The sequence below is a fragment of the Porites lutea genome, chromosome 11 (assembly GCF_958299795.1).
Source record: "Porites lutea chromosome 11, jaPorLute2.1, whole genome shotgun sequence".
In the NCBI taxonomy this organism is placed as follows: Eukaryota; Metazoa; Cnidaria; class Anthozoa; order Scleractinia; family Poritidae; genus Porites; species Porites lutea.
In genome coordinates this window covers 7,730,130-7,749,780 of record NC_133211.1, presented here as the reverse complement: position 1 = coordinate 7,749,780, position 19,651 = coordinate 7,730,130, and the positions used below count along the sequence as shown (strand labels likewise).

The following is a 19,651-nucleotide window of genomic DNA, read 5'->3' as shown; positions in this document are numbered from 1 at the left end:
GGAGTAGCCTGCGTAGCAGGGGTAGGGGGATTAGGAGGAACGAAAAAAGGGAGGGGGTTGGGGAGAGGAGGTAAGGGACGCTTGCCTCCTGATTGGCTCAGCCGTAATGAGTAACTTATTCGAGTGCATCCTGGCGTGTATTACTGAGAGACAAACATGATGCAGGTATCAAAGAAATGAATTCTACCGGCAAAAGCTTTGGAAGATCTAAATTAAAGGCCCGGCGGGGGGGGAGAGACTCCCATATGAAAGGGGCGGAGATGCTCGTCGGAAATTTTGAATTAAACCCCTAAAAAAGACCAATCTGGGCGCGGCCCAACATTTTTTGACCCCTAAAAGCGATCATTTTAATCTTTGATTACATGAATCGAGTAAATAAAACAAATTGAAAATATATAATTTTTTAATATTTCTTCGAGTGCACCCTACTTAGCTGTAAAAGGTCTCTTTGAAAAAGACCTTTAGGGCTAAATATAATGGTGTTTTGCCCAGAACACCCTAAGCGAGACCAAAATCTGAAATTTACACTCCTAAGCGAGGCCACGAGCATCCCCGCCGGAGTCTCCTCCCCACTAGCCCCCGGGTTAAAGGTCTAGGCGTTACTTTTGACTTGAGCCTTACTTTTCACGAGCATATCGTTGAAATAGTTTCTTCCTGCTTCTCATGTTTAGCTCAAATCAATCGTGTTAAGCACGTGTTTGACAGATCGACTTTAACCACGATAATAAGCACTTAAGTGTTCAGTAAGTAATTTGACTAGCTATAGCGACTTCCCTTTCTAGGGTACCCCACCGGGTTTGCTTATCAAGAACCTCCATGTAGCCTAGAGGTGACCTAGCATGAAGATCTGATTTTGGTTCAGTGTTAAGCCAATGCTTTAGAGTTCACCATCTCAAGCTCTTAATTCGTGTATAAAGCTGGAAGTCGTCAACATATTAAAGGTACTAGAGACCCATGGTAGCGAAGTGTACATTCACTGTACACTTTTTAAAAAGAAGAAGTCTTGAAACGGATCAGCGAGAGAAACGATTCTTGGAAGAACATAGCAAATTTTCACAGGGAAATAATTAAAAAGACTTAAATTGAGCCTTGAGACTTAAGCTTTTGTGGCAGGAGACTCCCGGCCGGGTGATGGATTTTTCCCTTTGACTGCTTGCTTCTTTTCAGTAGGGAGGGGCTGGGAAGGGTATTTGAACCTCCCCCAGCACCCGAGCGAGACCCTGTGGACGAAGTCAGTCAGGGGTGTATCTTCTGAGCGGTCGCTAAGCATAACAGACAGCAGACAAAATGGCAGATCGATGGTGAACAAATGTTTAGTTTCGTTTGCGGGCCTTTCCTCGACCTGTGATTGACAGACTGCACTTAACTCTTCACCTCATTCTGTTCAGCAGATATTAGAGGTAAATGATTTGAAAGACTAAATAACTTTTCTGCAATTCCCCAGACAGGCACATGTTAATTTAAGTAAGCGTGTTTACCTAGTGTTCGTGCAACAGGTCATATCATGATCCCGGGATCATGATCAAAATGCAGACCTTCCAACTCTCACGGTTTGGGATGCCATGTCAAGGTCTCACGGTTTTGCCTCTAAATCTCACCGTGAACCAGAAAACCCTGAAATTGCCAAAAAATTCCGCAAAGTATGAAGGAATATCGAATAATCTGTGTTCATGACAGCCGAATTAATCAAACCTATTTGTGAGAAAACCTGGGTACAATGTCAGTTCCAGTTCCAGGGTCGTTTAATAATTTTCCAGGTTTCTAACAAGGGCACAAGGCGTTGATATCACAGTGGGAATTTTAATGTTGATCTTACTGCATGGTGGAGCTTGAATGGACCAGTTTTCCTATATTAAAGGTCATAATTGGCTCTAAGGCTTTAGAAGATACAGCAAAAGAACAGAATTATTCATCCCTAAATCCCAAGGTATTTTTTGTGTTTTAGTCCCCCATTAAATCTTAATTCTTGTTATGATGCATGATGCTCATACAGACCCAACATTTAAGAATCTTTGCATCTTACTTGGGTCAATTTTTTCTGGGTATGCGCTGCTAGTCTCTCAGAGCCCCTACCCCAATATAGTCTATTCTGAGACCGATTATACAGTAGGCCCCATCTTAGTCGCTTTAGGGCAGATATGTAATTTTCACTATCCCAACTTAGTCACTTTCTGTTTGAGTATCTACCTTATCAATCCTTTAAATAGGTCATCCTAAAATGAATTGACCCATTTTTTAAATTGAAAGAAGAACACTTTACTATACACCTACAGGACAAACATTCTTGTACGTCTGCTAACGGTATGAAGAACTGTCCTACCCCCCCAAATCCGAAAATGTGCGACCCCATTCTAGTAGCTCTATTGAAAATGCGTCAGTCGAGTCGTGAAAATACAACCCCATCCAGCAGCACTTCCCCATTTGCCTCCCCCCCTTGGAATTAGCGCATATTTTGTTGAACAACTTTTCCCCAATTGCTTCTCTTATATCATGCAGTGTTGAAAGTCCAGACAGCTCTAGAGCCTTAGCTCTCTATGTAAGAAAAAAAAGAATCCTGGGTAAGTTTAACTCTCTGTCTCCTATCCATTAGAAAGCCAGCAATCCAGTATAAGATCTGGTTAAAATTAATGATATATATCTAGCAAAAAATAAATAGTTAAAATAATGATTGTTTCAAAATATTGATTGTTTCAAAATAAAATAGTTGAAATAATGATTGTTTCAAAATAAAACCAGATTGTTACCAGATATATTTAAAAATACTTTACTACTATGGAATCAGGTTCCTGGAGCCCGTTTCTCGAAAGTCCCGATAATTAACGGGCCCGGTAAGCTGTCTCCGTTTACATTAAAGATCGAGGTTTCAATAGTTTTGCATCTAACATGATAAAACTGTCAGTTAATGAAACAAAATGGAGTAGTTTGCCAGCCGGGACCGGCGCTCTTATTCTTTATATTTCGATTTGAATATTTGATTTTGGGCCCGTAAAGTTACCGGGACTTTCGAGAAACGGGCCCCTGGTTATAATACCAGAAATGCCAGTTCCTTCCATAAGTGCAAAACCGATAGAAGACTTTTTTCATGTCAGTACTAAGGTCCTTTGTTTTTAAACTCAATAAGCCTAGACATTCAAAGCTCAGTTAGTGTATCAACTTTATGAACAAATTGAAAAAACATATTCTCACTTAACTTGTTCTTTTCTCTTCATCAGCCTGGCTTTGCTCTTTTTTTGCCTTTGTATTGTGTCTTTTTTTTTCGTTCAATTTTTTTCTTTAAAACCTTATTACTGCATATTGTTACTCTGCCTTGGCTGTTCAACTATTATTTTTCAGTGCTTTTTGTAATTTAGTAGAGAACGCCCTTTTTGCATAAGCCTCCTGGTGTCTCTTGCCATGGTGTCTTTTGCCATTTTCTCATAATTCCTTCTTCTTTATTATTTGTAACATCACAAGGTGGCAAGATAAAAGTAATAGTAATAAAAATAAGTAAAGATTTTCTAAATGTAAAAATTTTCATTTTCAGGGTTCTAAAGTGATATTTTTTAAAAGAGAACAACATACAATGTCCAAAAGTGAGGAGCCATCAAGATTAAGCAGTCTAATGCTACCAAAGGTTATGAAATGCAAGTATTGTGACAAGTGCTTTAGCTTGTCAGCAAATTGCAAGCAGCATGAACAAACCCACACAGGAGTGAAACCTTATCAGTGCAAGCATTGCGATAAATGCTTTACACAGTCATCATATTGCAAGCAGCATGAACGTATCCACACAGGAGAGAAACCTTATCAGTGCAAGTACTGTAATAAGTGCTTCAGTACTTCATCACTTTGCAAGGAGCATGAGCGTGTACATACAGGAGTGAAACCGTATCAGTGCAAGTATTGTAATAAGTGCTTTAGCCAGTCATCAAATTGCACGTACCATGAGCGTACCCACACTTGTCCAGGAGTAAAATCTTATCAGTGCAAATATTGTGATAAGTGCTTCACAAAGTCATCAAATTGCAAGCGCCATGAACGTACACACTCAGGGATAAAGCCTTATCAGTGCAAGCATTGTGATAAGTGCTTCAGTTATCCATCACATTGCGAGGAGCATGAACGTATACATACTGGAGTGAAACCATATCAGTGCAGGTATTGTAATAAGTACTTTCGCCAGTCATCAAGTTGCACGGCGCATGAACGTACCCATACAGGAGTGAAATCTTATACATGCAAGTACTGTAATAAGTGCTTTACACAGTTATCACATTGCAAGGACCATGAACATGCCCACACAGGAGAAAAATCTTATCAGTGCAAGTTTTGTGATAAATGCTTCACAAAGTCATCAAATTGTAAGCAGCATGAACTTACCCACACAGGAGTGAAACCGCATCAGTGCAAGTATTGTAATAAGTGCTTTAGTCAGTCATCAAATTGCACAATGCATGAACGTACCCATACAGGAGAGAAATTTTATCCATGCAAGTATTGCAATAAGTGCTTTACGTACTTAACATCTTGCAAGCGCCATGAACATACCCATACAGGAGTGAAGCCTTATCAGTGTAAGTTTTGTGATAAGTGCTTCACACAGTCATCACATTGCAAGAAGCATGAACTTACACACACAAGAGAAATATTATCAGTGTAACTTTTGCAATAAGGGCTTTACACAGCCATGACATTGTGCAGAGCATGAATGTACCCACACAGTAGTGAAACCTATTAATCAGTGGAAGTATTGTAAAAGACGTTTTCGCATAAGTCATAAGATTGCAATCAACATGAACTAGTCAACACAAGAAAAATGCTGTATGAGTGCAAGTATTGTGGCAAGAGCTTGAGTTATTCATCATGTTGCAATTAAGAGCATGTACATGACAACACAGGAGTGAAACCTTATCAGTGTAAGCATTGTGATAAATTTTTTTTCACAGTCATCAAATTGCAAGTGCCTTAAATGTACCCACACAGGAGTGAAACATTATCTGTGCAAGTAATATTGTGAGAAGTAACTTATTCATCACATTGCAAGGAGCATATGAACATTCTCACACAGGAGTAAAACCTTATTAGTGCAAGTCTTGTAATAAGTGTTTTACATGTAGTCATGGGTGAGGACAAAACATGGACCAGGGGTTCATGGACCCCCACTTTGGACCGGGTCCATGAACCACTTTCATGGACCGGGTCCATGGACCCCCTGCTTTATAGCTATTGAATGAAACTTGTGGTGCATCACATGAAATAGAAATAATTCCTTTTTCCATGACTAATATTATTAGTCATGTTCTTCATGTCATATCTTTTTGGCAGAGTCATTTGGGGTACATATAGGTGGTTTCTTTTTGGAAATGATTCCAGTTAACAACGGTAGAAATTTCTTTAATAACCCCCGCCCCCAGTTTGCTAATCAACAACTTCCACCTAGTCCAGAGGTAGCCTAGCATGTATGGAGATCTGGTTCAGTTTTTTAAAGCACCTACAGGGCTGTCAACTCTCCCAGATAATCCAGGAGACTTCAGATTTTAAACCGTTTCTCCCGGTGTCCAGATTAGAGTCTGAAATCTCCCGGATAATCACCAAAGTTTGTCATTTCTTGTAGATTCGACTCTCTGACAGTGAAATTTCAAAAATTTTGTGCTGTTTGAGCTATTTTTCTGTTAACATTGAGCATTTCCTCACAAACTCCAGTATGCCATTGTAATATAAGCAATAATGTGATTGGTGGGAAGTAAATTAGGTCAAATGTTACAATTAAAACAACATCTTTTTCGGCGTTTTTTTTTGGCAAAAAATGATGTCATGTGCTCTGCATTATGACGTCATCTATCACCCACTGCCCATCAATTCTCAATATTTGAAGAAGTGGGGGGTTGACAGCCCTGCACCTGTGAACCATCACTTTAGAGTTTGCTATCTGATACTCTAAATTAGAATCCTTCCTAAGCAAAACATTACGTTGGGAGTCGTCAGCATACCAAAGGTACTGGACTTGTGAGCCATTAAGTAGCGGATAATCGATGTGTACATTCACTGTACAGCATAATTAAATAAAAGAAGTCCTATTAAAGATGGAGGAACTCAACAAATTTTCACGCGAAATAAATTGACAACTAGACTTAAATTGAGCCTTGGCACTTGACTATTTGCTTCATTTAAGTAGGGAGGGGCTGGGAGGGGTATTTGAGCGTAAAGCCTGTAGTGGGTGCCCCCCACGCCAACCCGGATAGACCCTGGGGACGAGATAATTTACAGCGGGACACGCGGGACACACTAATCAGCGGTCTATCTTCTGAGCGGTCGCTAAGCAAAAAGCAGACAAGATGGCGGATCGATGGTGGAAAAAATTGCGGGCCTTTCCTTGACCTGTGATTGACCGACTGCACTTATCTCTTCACCTCATTCTGTTCCGCAGATATTAGAGGTAAATGATTTGAAAGACTAAATAACTTTTCTGCATTCCCCAGACATGCACATGTTAAGTTAAGCAAGCGTGTTTTTCTATTGTCTGTGCAAATTATTTAACATGTATGAGCAAATATGGTTTACATCATCTTACTTCCCGAGTTCCCCATTAGGGTTCCCTTGATCACAAATGTGCCGTTAAAGATCTACAAGTGTACGATGCCCATACAAACGCAATATTAAAGAATCTTTGCATCTTACAGATAAATGGTATTTGTCTACATGCAGCAGAAATAGTTAAAATAATGTTTCTATATAAAACCGGATTGTTACTCGATATATGTCAAAAACTTTTCTACTAAGGAATTAAGTTCATGGTTGTAATACTAGGAATTCCAATTCCTTCCATAAGTGCAAAACTAACATAAGACTTTTTTTTTGTCAGTACTAAGGTCCTTCGTTTTTTACAGCTGATTTCTTTCCTATTTTATGTTGCAGTTTATTTTTTATTTCAGTTAATTTTTGTTTTTCCTTTGTTTTTTCCTTTGCAACATAAACACCTGAGTTCGAATGTATTTCTGTAGGCGATTTCATAATGGACAAAATATTATCAATACAGTGAAAAGCCAAATAGTCTGATGTTTTATTGTTTAGTCTTATTCTGTATGACAAGGTTTCGGTATTTTGGCATTGATGAATGCCCTCAATTTACATGTAACAGTGATGCAAATTTAGTTAGCAGGGAGGCAAATTTGTATTTCCTGTAGTTGGTACTTTTTCGTCCTTTCTTAGCATCTGCATGGTTAAAACATAACAGGAAGACTTGATGTTTTGCAGAAGAAATCAACAGATAAAAATATCAGTCTGCCCATGTGAAAGAATTTGCTGGAAAGTTTTGTTTTGTCAATCCCAGAAAAATATCACGGTCCTCAATCTATGACCCTAGTGAACTCAAATTAAGAAAACCTTGAATAAAAGAAAGCAACAGATGATTGTCAATGAAAACTAACCACAGTAGAACTAAAGCTTATTCATGGCAGACAAGTGCTCCAAAAAATAAATTAATATTGTAAGTTAACAACAAACTGACTATGAAATTAAAAATTGAACCAGCACAAAACATTTTGTACCAGTTTAATATATTCTGTACTGGTAAAAAAACAAATTGTACCAAAGTGCAAATTGAACTACAACATATACACAGCACTGAAATCAACTGTAACTCAACAAGTCTAGAAATTCAAAGCTAAGTTAGTATGTCAATTTTTAAGAGCAAACTGAAAAAATATTTATCAATTATCTTGTACCTTTTCCTTCATCTCCCTCCCTTTTTCCTTTTCTTTGCGTTGGTCTTTTGTCTTTTTTTCTTTCTTTTTCTTTAATACCTTATTAGTACGTAGTGTTACTCAGCCTTGGCTGTTCAATTATTATTTTTTAGTGCTCTTTGTAATTTAGTAGAGAAAGCCTCCTTTGCATAAGCCTCATGGTTTCTTTGGGCTTTCTTGCCTTTTTCTCATAATTCCTTCTGCTTTATTGTTTTGTAACATCATAATGTGGCTAGATAAAAAAAATAATAAATAGAGATAAAATAAAGATATTCTAAATGTAAACATGTTCAATTTCAGGGTTCTAAAGATAAGAACATACAATGTCCATAAGTGAGGAGCCATCAAGTTTAATGCTACCAAAGGTTATGAAATGCAAGTATTGTGACAAGTGCTTTAGCTTGTTAGGAAATTGCAAGCAGCATGAACGTACCCACACAGGAGTGAAACCTTATCAGTGCAAGTACTGTGAAAGGTGCTTCAGTGCTTCATCACATTGCAAAGAACATGAACGTACCCACACAGGAGAGAAACCTTATCAGTGCAGGTATTGTAATAAGTGCTTTAGCCAGTCATCAAATTGCAAGCAGCATGAACGTACCCACACAGGAGTGAAACCTTATCCGTGCAAGTATTGTAATAAGTGCTTTACACAGTCGTCACATTGCAAGGAGCATGAACATACCCACACAGGAGAAAAATCTTATCAGTGCAAGTATTGTAATAAGTGTTTCACACAGTCATCAAATTGCAAGCGACATGAACTTATCCACTTAGGAGTGAAACCTTATCCGTGCAAATATTGTGAAAAGTGCTTCAGTTATTCATCGCATTGCAAGGAGCATGAACGTACCCACACAGGAGTGAAACCTTACCAATGCAACTATTGTAGTAAGTGCTTTACACAGTCATCACACTGCAAGGAGCATGAACGTACCCATACAGGAGTGAAACCTTATCAATGCAAGTATTGTGAAAAGTGCTTCAGTGCTTCATCACACTGCAAGGAGCATGAACATAACCACACAGGAGTAAAACCTTATCAGTGCAAGCATTGTGATAAGTGTTTTTCCCAGTCATCAAATTGCAAGCGCCATGAACGTACCCACACCGGAGTGAAACCTTATCAGTGCAAATATTGTGAAAAGTGCTACAGTATTTCATCACACTGCAAGGAGCATGAACGTACTCATACAGGAGTAAAACCTTATCAGTGCAAATATTGTAATAAGTGCTTTACACAATCATCTCATTGTAAGGAGCATGAACGCATCCATACAGGAGTAAAACCGTATCAGTGCAAATATTGTGATAAAAGTTTTAGCAAGTCATCACATTGCAAGCAACATGAACATGTCCACACAGGAATTAAGCCCTATGAGTGTAAGTATTGTGGTAAAGGCTTCAGCCAGTCGTTACAATGCAAGCAGCATGAACTTACACACACAGGTGTTAAACATGATGAATAAAAGTATTGTTATAATTATTGCCTTTCATGGTCATCATAATTTAAATTGATTACAAAAAATATGAACCTGTGAATGTATCAACGTAAAGGAGCCTACACGTAGAAGTTGTGGCAGTTATCGACTAAGATTATTGTGTCATGCCAAAAGTTGTTTCTACTTGTTTATTTAAAGGCCAGTTAAAATGTTGCAAAACCTTAAGCTGTTTAAAAAGTTTGGAGCAAAAGCAAATGAACTCATTCCTTGATTGTTTGATGTATATCCATATGATTTTAGAGAAAGTCTTTAAAAATAAAGGAGTTTGTGTTGAAGGAAATCAACTAATGATGCTCTTCTTTTAGGCTCATTAGTTAGTTTGATCACCATTTTAGACTATAGAAATTCTAGCACTGTGAAACCTGGATCACAGAAACCTGTCTAACCCTAATCTAACCTTTTTCTTATATTATAGTGACTTGCCGGGTTGATCTGGTCTAGGTTTTGTTGACACCAAGGTGTAAAATGGTGTTTTAAAGTTTAGCATATGTTAACCTGTAAAAGAAGGATGTTGTGGGTTATTAGTGAAGTGTAACATGGGGTTAGGAGCCCAGGAGAATAGGAAGTGGTAGGGGTATGGGAGGAGCAGAGCAAAGGGCATTAGGTGCAAGTTCTAAAAGGGTGAAAAGTGGGGAAATATATGGGGAAATTATGCAGCAATACTTAATATTTTCTATTAGACAAAGGGCTTAAGGGGGAAAGCCATAAAAAAGGGGCAAGAAGGCAATTGGAGGCCAGAAATGCAAGGAACAGGAGGTGGGAGGTTTGGATCCCCCCCTCCCCCGCACCCCCCTTTAATAGAATAAGAATAGAATAGAATAATTCTTCATTTAAACACTTAAAATTCATCTGGAGTATAAAAAAAATTATAAATAAACCTAACTACCCTAAGCAATATGCAAAACTGTCTACAACTAACCTAACAAAGAACTGTTTTTCATGAATGCTGTGTACTCAGTACTTTAAAAATCAATAGGAAGATTAAGAAGATTAATAGAACATGTCATTTGACTTGTCCAACTCTTATTGGTAGAGTAGAGTGGGCCAACACTAAAGCTTCATAGTTATGGATTGAAATGTTTAGCCAGCACCAGTAATAAAATTAATGAAAGATTGTTGAGAAATTTGTCATGTTCTACTGTCATTTAAACTTTTGGAGTTCTTTAGGGTAGGTGGTTGCTTTTTGGAAGTTATTCCATTGGTTTTTGAAATAACAGTCCCAACTTAAAAATGAAACCCATTTTTATGCGGGATTACGTAGTCAGCTAGTGTCATAAATTCGGCAGTGCATTCCTTTCATATTTTTCTTGGGAGCAAGAACTTGAAATCTTTTATTTAACCATTTTACATGCCCGTAAAAAAATTGTGTGATTTTTATTGGGTGCAACTTCGAATCAGGTGCAAGTCAGGTTGGATTGCACAAGCAGAAAAAAGATACTGTGTCAGCAAAGAACGTTCTACTCGCTAAGAAACTCTTCAGGTCAGCTTGTATGTAGCATGTCTATCAGAAAGCTTTTTAAAAGAAAGTGTTGTTACATGTGAGCACACGTTGATATTCGAAGATCGTTCCACTTGAATTCACATGTAACATAATCCTTGACTATAAACGTGACAAGCTGCACATTTTTCGAATTTAACACCTTTTCAAAATAGCATTAAAATTTATTCTTCAAATAAGGATGGTTCATTAGTTAGTTTTTCAAAGGAAATTCTTACTTCTGCTCTGACAGGCATAAAATATGGTCAGTGGCGCGAAACAAAAGTTTTGTATTTTAAAAAATCTCTAAATAAACACAGGAGTCTCCTCAGTTTTCAATAATTAAATATTTTTACCTGATTTTTACTGCTGTGTTTGCGAGGCTAAAACGTAACTTAAGATTTTTATTCCAAAAAAATACGATGTATAAAACAAGAAACAATACGAGTATTCTTGTGATTGTTATAGAGAAAGGTATGTAAATCTATTGAGTCCCATATATCTTTGGTGCTGTGTCATTACTTATCACGTTACTGATATTGTTACCCTGTGTTACCTTTTCTTACCCTGTCCTACCCTTTGTTACTCTTTGTTACCTTTGTTACCCTGTGTTCTCCTGTGTTACCCTGTGCTACCTTTGTTACCCTTTATTACCCTGTGTTACCCTTTGTTACCCCGTGTTCCCCGTGTTACCCTTTGTTACCCTGTGTTACCCTTTGTTACCCTTTCTTACCCTGTGTTACCCTTTGCTATCCTCTGTTACCGTTTGTTACCCTGTGTTACCCTGTGTCGTCCGTTGTTACCCTGTGTTACCCTTTGTTACCCTGTGTTACCCTGTGTCATCCGTTGTTACCCTTTGTTACCCTGTGTTACCCCGTGTTATCCTTTGTTACCCTGTGTTACCCTTTGTTACCCTTTGTTACCCTGTGTTACCCTTTGTTATCCTCTGTTACCGTTTGTTACCCTGTGTTACCCTGTGTCGTCCGTTGTTACCCTGTGTTACCCTTTCTTACCCTTTCTTACCCTGTGTCACCCTGTGTTTCCTTGTGTTACTTTTTGTTTCCCTGTGTTATCCTTTGTTACCCTGCATAAGTATTGTTTGCAATTTCTCTTGGGACGGCTGTATTACCCAAGAGAACTGAAAAATAAAGGTTATGCAAAATTTTGGGAGTGTTGATTCTTTATCATTAGCTTGCTCCAGGCTCAGAGATGAAGTCGGGTCCGCTGAATTGAGAAAGCGCGAACACGAAATTAAAACGTGCTTTTTACTTTCGCATCTTTCCCCACTATCTGGTATCGGTATCATAGATAACGGTCATAATGGCGACTTCCATTGGGGAGGGGTAGGGCATTCCGCGGGGAGCAGGGTATCTTCTGAGCGGTCGCTAAGCATGCAGACAAGATGGCGGACACAGGTTGTTGTTTAGTTTGTTAACTTTTGCTTGCCTTTCCGAACCCTGTGATTCACCGAATGCACTGATTTGCTCTGAATCTGTTAATAAGATATCTCTGGTAAGTGATTGCTACTGAAAACGCCCCGGGAGTTTCTCAAACGGGTACATGTTAAGTGAGCACGCGACAAAGTGTCCAGCGTGAACTTCATTCACATTTTTACATTCACACATTTTTTATTGAGTCTTTATTATAGAAATAGGCGCAAGCTCCTTCTCTAATTTTTTTAAAGAAGGGTATGAAAAGTTACTAAATGGTTCTCTCTCGACAGCTCGGTTATCTGCTAATCATACTTTTGACTTCAGCTCTCTAATGTTGATCTTACATTACTGCAATACTGGTGCTAGAATGGACCAATGTTACTATCGTAAGCCTAGGCCTGTTTCACACTGGCAAAATAATTACTTCACAACATAGTGACATAATGAATTAAAAAGCTTATCTCGCTTATGTATGGTGGCTCGTAAGTACTTATGTGATAATCAACATAACAACATTACTAGAAGTAAAAACAGAAGGTGGCACAGTAGACTCTCCTTGTTGCGTTTACCTCTATTTTGCCTTCTAAAGGAAGTGCTCCAGCTTCCTCTCATTAATCTACTCAACATATTGTCGGTGAAATCTGTCCACCAGCCACAGGCCCTTAAATTTGCCTCCCGCTGGCACAAAAAGGAGTTGACTTGTCAAGTGTTTTTCAGAATTATTTCCAGTATGCCAATCAATTACATAACTATAAATTACATGATATGCCCTAAGATAAAACTTTTATAAACGATGCACAAGAACTAATATCGGGAAACAATAAAAATCATTTTTTTCCTTATGCCGTTATGTCCCATGATGTTGTTACAATGTGAGTGTCTTAAAACAAAGACCCCTAAGACCCCTCACCGAATGACTCTGGGCCCAGTTGTTCGAAGGCTGATTAGCGCTAACCCAGGGTTAGATTTTGATCCCGGTTTCTTTTTTTGTTGTCCAAAAGTATTTTCTCGGATAATTTTCCCCATTTTTCCTAAAGCATCGAATCATCGAATCGTAGGGGAAAAGAATTAAACTAAATTTGCCTTTTCAGCTTTCATATCGGGAATTCAAATTTTTCACTAACTCTGGGTTATCTTAACCCAGCTTTGAACAACCCGGCCCTGAACTTTATTGATTAAGGTTAGGAAACTGAGTGAATCCGGTTCCATTTAAGTCATTATACTGGGCAAACTGACCTGAAGGTTGATTCACTCAGTTCCCTTACCCTTATTTTAGCAGGTCTTAAGGGTCTTTGTTTTCAAGATACCTGTTATAATGTTGTTATGTCAGCATGTTTACGCTACAAACCAAACAACATAACCACCTTCATATGCCATTATACTTATATCATTATGTCACAAGTGTGAACCAGGTTTTAAGGGTTATACTTGGCTTCGAAGCCTGTAGAAATACGACAAAAATTGGATTATTTCTCCCTGAATCCCAAGGTAATTTATTTTGTTTTATTCCCCCAATCCTTGGGGCAAAGTATGAATTTCAATCAAAGTGTGGAATTCTTCTTGGATTAAATCATCTTTAAACAATTTGTCCACAAGTTCCTATAGTGTTACTGTAATTAAAAATATGCTGCTAAGATACAATGTATCCTAATGTAACACTTTTGAATTTCAGGTTTCTAAGGTGATATTGTAAAAGAGAACAACTTACCATGTCCAAAAGTGAGGAATTATCCAGAGTAAGCAGACCGGTGCCACCAGAGTATAATTCTAATAAGTGTTTTAGTGACTCATCAACTGGAAAACAGCATCAACATATACAGACCAGAGTGAAACCTTATAAATGCAAATATTGTGATAAACACTTTGGGTATTCATCAAATTGCAAGAATCATGAACGTATTCACACAGGCGAAAAACCTTATCAATGCAAGTATTGTGATAAATGGTTTGGGGATTTATCAACTTGCAGGAGTCATGAACGTATTCACACAGGAGCAAAACCATACAAGTGCAAGCATTGTGGTAAGTTCTTCAACCGTTCATCAAATTGTAAGCAACATGAACTTACACATGCAGGGGTAAAACCATATCAGTGCAAGTATTGTGATAAGTGCTTCTCACGATCATCACATGTCAAGCGGCATGAAAGTACCCACACAGCAGAGAAACCCTATTCATCAACTTGCAAGATGCAAGATGCAGTTGAACATATTGACACTGGAGTTGCAAAACCATATCAGTGCAATCATTGTAATAAGTGCTTCAGTCGTTCATCAGTTTGTAAGCAACATGAACTTATACATGCACGGGTGAAACCATATCGGTGCAAGTACTGTGATAAGCGCTTTACACGGTCATTTCATTGCAAGCGGCATGAATGTATCCACACAGAAGTGAAACCCTACAAGTGCAAGCATTGTGATAAGAGCTTTAGCAAGTCAACAGGTTGCAAGGACCATGAACGTATCCACACAGGAGTGAAACCTTATCATTGCAAGTTTTGTGCCAAGAGCTTCAGGTGGTCATCAGAATTAAAAAAACATGAATCTACATGCATGAGTGAAACATAATAAGTAACAGTCTAGTAGTGCCTTACATGGTCATCATATTTCAAGAAACATGAACTTAAAATAGCCTGGAAGTTGCAGCAGGAAATAAGCTAAGAATGATGTTGCCAAACGTTGCTTTTACTTGTTTTTATAAAGGCCCATTTTGCCTGTACAAAACTGTTTAAGTTTGGAATAAAACAAATGAACTTGTTCCTTCAAGTGTTTATTGTTTAGTAATCCTTCAACATATCAATTTAAGAAAAATCATCTAATAGAACTGTTTGTATTATTTTAAAAAGAAAGAAACTATCTAGTTATTTCAAAGGGCATTGTACACTATTAAAATTCTGGTCTTTATGATACCTGAATCATATCATCCCCTCTAACCCTATTCAAACCCTTTTGTTGTATTTACAATGTAGTGATTTGCAGGGTTGATCTGATCCAGGTTTTTTTGTCACCAGATTTTTTAAGGTGTAAAATGACCTTTTAAATTCTAGCAGGTGTTTATCTTTAAAAAGAATGTTGTGGGTTATTAGTGAAGGAGAACATTGGGGTGGCAGCCCAGGAGAATAGGACATGGGAGGGGCACAGGGGGCGGTAGAGGAAAGGGAATTAAGTGGGGGTTCTAAAAGGGTGACAAGCCTGGAAAAATAGGGGGAAATTATGAGGCAATACTTGTTTAAATCTTACTAGCAGAGTAGCATGGGCCAACACTAAAGCTTCATAGCTGTTGGATGAAATGTTTAGCCACTGCTTTGTTAGCTCAGTTGGGAGAGCACCTGTCTGCTGAGCGAGAGGTTGTGGGTTCAAACCCCAGCCAGACCAACACTCAGAGTCTTTAAATAACTGAGAAGAAATTAGTGCTGTATTTGTTATGACATCTGCAGTCCTCTAGGATAAGGATGAAAAACCGTTGGTCCGGTCTCACAGCTCTGCTGGTCATGGAATGTCAGAGACCCCTTACCACTGTTCAAAAAGAGTACAGGACACATACCCCAGTGGACGTGTGGCCAACCTTCACACATCATTCATGTCATGGGTTTGGCGGGTACAGTAAGCTCATAAATAGACTAATAGGGACTGCCACTGGTGTCTTTGTATGCTACTGTTAAACATGTTAAGATATATTGTAAAGAGGGCGTGTCTATTGTCCTCTCATCCATGATGCATTTCAAAGGCCCCGACTGACTGCCTGCTGGATTTGTTCACGGTAGTCCCGAAATCCTCGACGCTGCTTGTAAATAGCCAGCTAGTTTGCCTCTGGACAGTTGGGATTCTTACCCCTGTTATGTTTGATTTGAATTATATGTTTCAGTCATTTGGTTGGCCCCACTAGCATAAGTGCTGTAAATACAGCTAAGGATAAATAAAGAAATTATTATTTATTTTTTCGTTCCTCACAGGTAATAGATAAAAGATTGTTTAAAAAGTAGTCACCTTATACTCTCATGTTATATCATTTTGGCAGAGTCATCGGGGGTTAGGTGGTTGCATTTTAGGATTGGTTGAAATAATATACAGCCCTGACTTAAAAATGGAACTTTTTTCTTGTTGTTTCTACACCTGATTCAAATACGTTGTGATGAAGGATGATGTACTACCAAGTATCGACTCGCAGCACTTGGCTTACAATTTGTAACCTCTCGTATTAACGAAAGAGGGGCGGTCAAGGGGAGCATGAGTGCTGATGGGAAGGAGGAGAGAGGGAAGACTCCCTTTCATTTTCCTCCTTTCCATCAGCTTTTTCTCCTCCCCTCGTCTCGTGCTTCGCACTCGTTTCGCCCCTCGCGCAAAATACCGCTTTCGCCTCGCTTGGCTTATAAAGCGCCTGTTATGCAGGCTACGCCATAATGGCAAACGTCAGTGGGTCATTTCTAGCCTCCCACGCAGACGTTCTTGGGGGTTCGTCACGCGTTCCTGCCCCACGAACGTCTGCTGTGATTGGTCTACGTTTTTTTCCGCTTAAGTCAGCAGACGTTCGTGGGGCAGGAACGCGTGACGAACTCCTAAGAACATCTGCGTGGGAGGCTAGGTCATTTCCGAGTTCCCTGAAGCCTCTGTTTCAAAGCGAGGCTGACTAAGTGCAAAGCCAATGAGATAATTTTTTTTTGTAATTCTCACGCAAATGAAACTCGTTTTTAAAAGAAAGGATCGATTTGCATTTAGCCTCTTCTTTAAAGTGAAAGTTTTTGAAACTCGGAATTGGAAATGGCCCATTTGTCAAGCCACGCCTACCAAGTCTCTTTTCTTGTCGTTTAATTCTTATTGTATCTTCACTAAATATAAGTGGAGCCATACTATTTTGATCCGCAAGAAATATTTCGGATAGTTTTTCTCTGCTCATTTGCCAACTGATTTGCTTGAGAAACTGTCGCTGTACGTTTTCCTTCAGTGTATGTTCCCGCCCGGGATTATCGTCATCATTATAGCCAAAGCTCTCTAACGGATCCTATAGTCAGGGAGACAGATCTAACATTAACGGGCTCCGAGGCAAAACTCTATTTAATTCAAACTATCTGCTTTAGTCACAAAAACCATTCGGGTAAGAAGTTGGCTATTTCTGGAGACTTTTTGCTTCCCGTGGATATCTTGCTGCTGAACGGAGTTTTGACTGAACCCTGTTTAACGTCCCGTTATTACTTTACATATGAATGCCAGAAATTTGATATGTACTTTCTTCAAATTAATGAAGATTGGTTTTGACACGCCCGTATGTTGTGGTATTAAATGTTGTACGATTGGTTTGTTCAAGAATCGTACGATAACCTCTTTTGTTTTCGACCTGAGTTTCGCAGTTGTTGTTTTCAAAATATAAGAATCAAGTGTCAGTCTAATCGAGAATATCATACTGATGTTGTTTTCTGTTTATTTGATTGAGTTTTTTTTTTTTTAAACGTACTCTTAGGCTTTTCTTAGCCTTTTTTGTCATCTACTGGTGATAGAAAAGAGGGGCAAAAGGTGTGGGTGTGGCAGGCGCTTTAACCCTGCAAGGGCGGGTCCAGGATTTTTTCAAATAGGGGGTTGTAAGAATGAGAGTTCAAGGCAAACGTCCCGGGGCCAGGGAGTGGGGGAGGGGGAGTTGGAGGGCAATGTTTGAATACGTAGATTTTCGATATTTTGATTGAAGAGGTATAAATTTGTCAAATTTGAGACACTATTGCACTAAAAGTACAGTGCAACAACGATAGTTGTTTGTCAAACAGACTAGCTTGAAAGAGCCTTCTTGGATGAGCCTTTACAAAGACTTGCTGGCATATCTCGTCTTCTCTCGCATCTCTCGGAGTAGTATATGGCGATCTACTGCGAGATCAGAGAATCGCTCTTCAGGCGTTGTTGACCTAGAACAGGTCTTGATTCATTTCAGGTGAAAACGACGGCTCAGCTTCTGCGTTTGTGATCGGTAGGGTGCAGGCAATGACTAGAAGGCGACAGATGTTTGGAACAGCATCTTCATCGCAAACACCAGGCCGGTGCTAATATAAGGTTGTTTGGAAGCTCCCTATCTGTTGACTGCCAGAGTGTTTTCCATCTACTTAGTACCTAATTTCCAAGGGATTTGAGAAATGGAATATGATCTTTCTCCGAGGACAGCATGCCTTCTACTTCATCATCCAGCTGTAGTGCCTTACTTGCTATAATCGATGGCACGACACAAAGCAGATGGCGAGCTTGGCGATCTTCGTCAGAAAATCGACCTCGCATTTGCATGATCAAGGAGTCAAGAAGAGGAATAGCTACAGTGTTCTTGTAACAATCGATATGACTAGAACTAACATTATAACTTATAATATTGTTTCTGGCATTAAAAAGGGATAGTCATAGCCAGACAAGCTTGAAAACTTCCCAAAGGGAGGGTTGCAACCCCCTCAACCCTCCCCCTGGATCAGCCTCTGTCCTGTGGAAGGAGGACGAGCCCTGGAAACTGCATTTGTTGCCAAACACGTGCGAGATGGTCAATCGATGGTCAAGGCCAATCAAAATATTCTCCTTTGATTCTCAGAGTCTGGCCAAACTTGAGAAAGTATCATTTTGTAAATTATGACTTAGTTTTGGTCTTTTTTGTAAGCGCGTTACTTTTCATTGATCATGACATGTGTTTTAAGTTGAAAAGTTGAAATGCAATTGAAGAAACTATCTCAGTGAAGCATTATTTTTTTATTTTTTCTTTATTTCTTATTTTATTATTCTTCTTATTGTTTTATTATTTATTATTATTATTATTATTATTATTATTTTTAGGAGGTGTGCCCTTTGGCAACGGAAACGAAAGGAACTTTGCTTTGAATTTCAGATGAACCCAAATAAATATTCAATTAGTTTGCTTTTTCATCACCTTTTCCACGAAGAAAAAAACATGGCGACCGAATACCTGAACGCGAGAGTTGTGTTACGACTGGTCTTGGGCAAAGATCATCCTTCATGTCAACCGCTGCTACAACTGGAAAAAATAATGGCGTTCACAATGGTCCGAGAAGGTATACGCTTTACGCAGGGCAAAGAACTTGGACAACTTCTTTGCCGAGTTAAAACACGTGGAAGTTTATCTAAGAAGTCGTTTTAATTTGACTGGTGGATGCGTCTTCTTGACAGGTAAGTCCGGCAAATTTTTATTTTTCCTTTTAAAAAGATCTCAGTTTAATCTAAGTGAGGGTCAAAAACCTCCCAGGAAAGGATATTTATTTGACTGGTTTTCTCATTCTTGTTGCTTGAGTCGCGGTGAGCAAATCGCGCGCGAGCAAACGTGGGTCCCACGTCCTCGCTTCGCGAATGGCCGTTTCTTGCTCGCTTTTGTATACTACAGAGGCAATTTTTCTCGTTAACATTAGTCAAACTATGAAACGTTTTCTTAGACCAGATTTTCTGCGGCAGAATAAGGAGTGAAATAATATTAGGTTGGGCGGACGAGATTGGGGATCCTCCAAGGGGGCCAATTGAAATTTTGAAATTCCCCCTTTTTCGTATCCCT

General features: G+C 39.0%; 2 protein-coding genes across 2 annotated transcripts; both read left to right on the top strand.

The window, feature by feature from the left end:
• The first annotated feature begins 1,280 nt into the window (after positions 1-1,280).
• Positions 1,281-6,035, top strand: LOC140951895 (uncharacterized). Its single transcript, XM_073401269.1, has 3 exons — positions 1,281-1,400; positions 2,497-2,558; positions 3,524-6,035. Exon 3 carries the CDS (start codon positions 3,563-3,565, stop codon positions 4,637-4,639), a length of 1,077 nt encoding a protein of 358 aa, XP_073257370.1. The 5' UTR covers positions 1,281-1,400; positions 2,497-2,558; positions 3,524-3,562; the 3' UTR covers positions 4,640-6,035.
• A 266-nt stretch (positions 6,036-6,301) lies between these two features.
• On the top strand, positions 6,302-15,227 carry LOC140952211 (uncharacterized). Its single transcript, XM_073401633.1, has 3 exons — positions 6,302-6,415; positions 8,022-9,179; positions 13,967-15,227. Exons 2-3 carry the CDS (start codon positions 8,045-8,047, stop codon positions 14,701-14,703), a joined length of 1,872 nt encoding a protein of 623 aa, XP_073257734.1. The 5' UTR covers positions 6,302-6,415; positions 8,022-8,044; the 3' UTR covers positions 14,704-15,227.
• The last annotated feature ends 4,424 nt before the right edge of the window (positions 15,228-19,651 follow it).

Bases quoted from the DNA above. Each gene is read 5' to 3' on its own strand.
- LOC140952211 (XM_073401633.1), top strand. From the start codon at position 8,045: ATGTCCATAAGTGAGGAGCCATCAAGTTTAATGCTACCAAAGGTTATG. The intron at 9,180-13,966 runs ATGATGAATAAA...CCAGAGTGAAAC, and splicing joins TACACACACAGGTGTTAAAC to CTTATAAATGCAAATATTGT.
- LOC140951895 (XM_073401269.1), top strand. From the start codon at position 3,563: ATGTCCAAAAGTGAGGAGCCATCAAGATTAAGCAGTCTAATGCTACCA.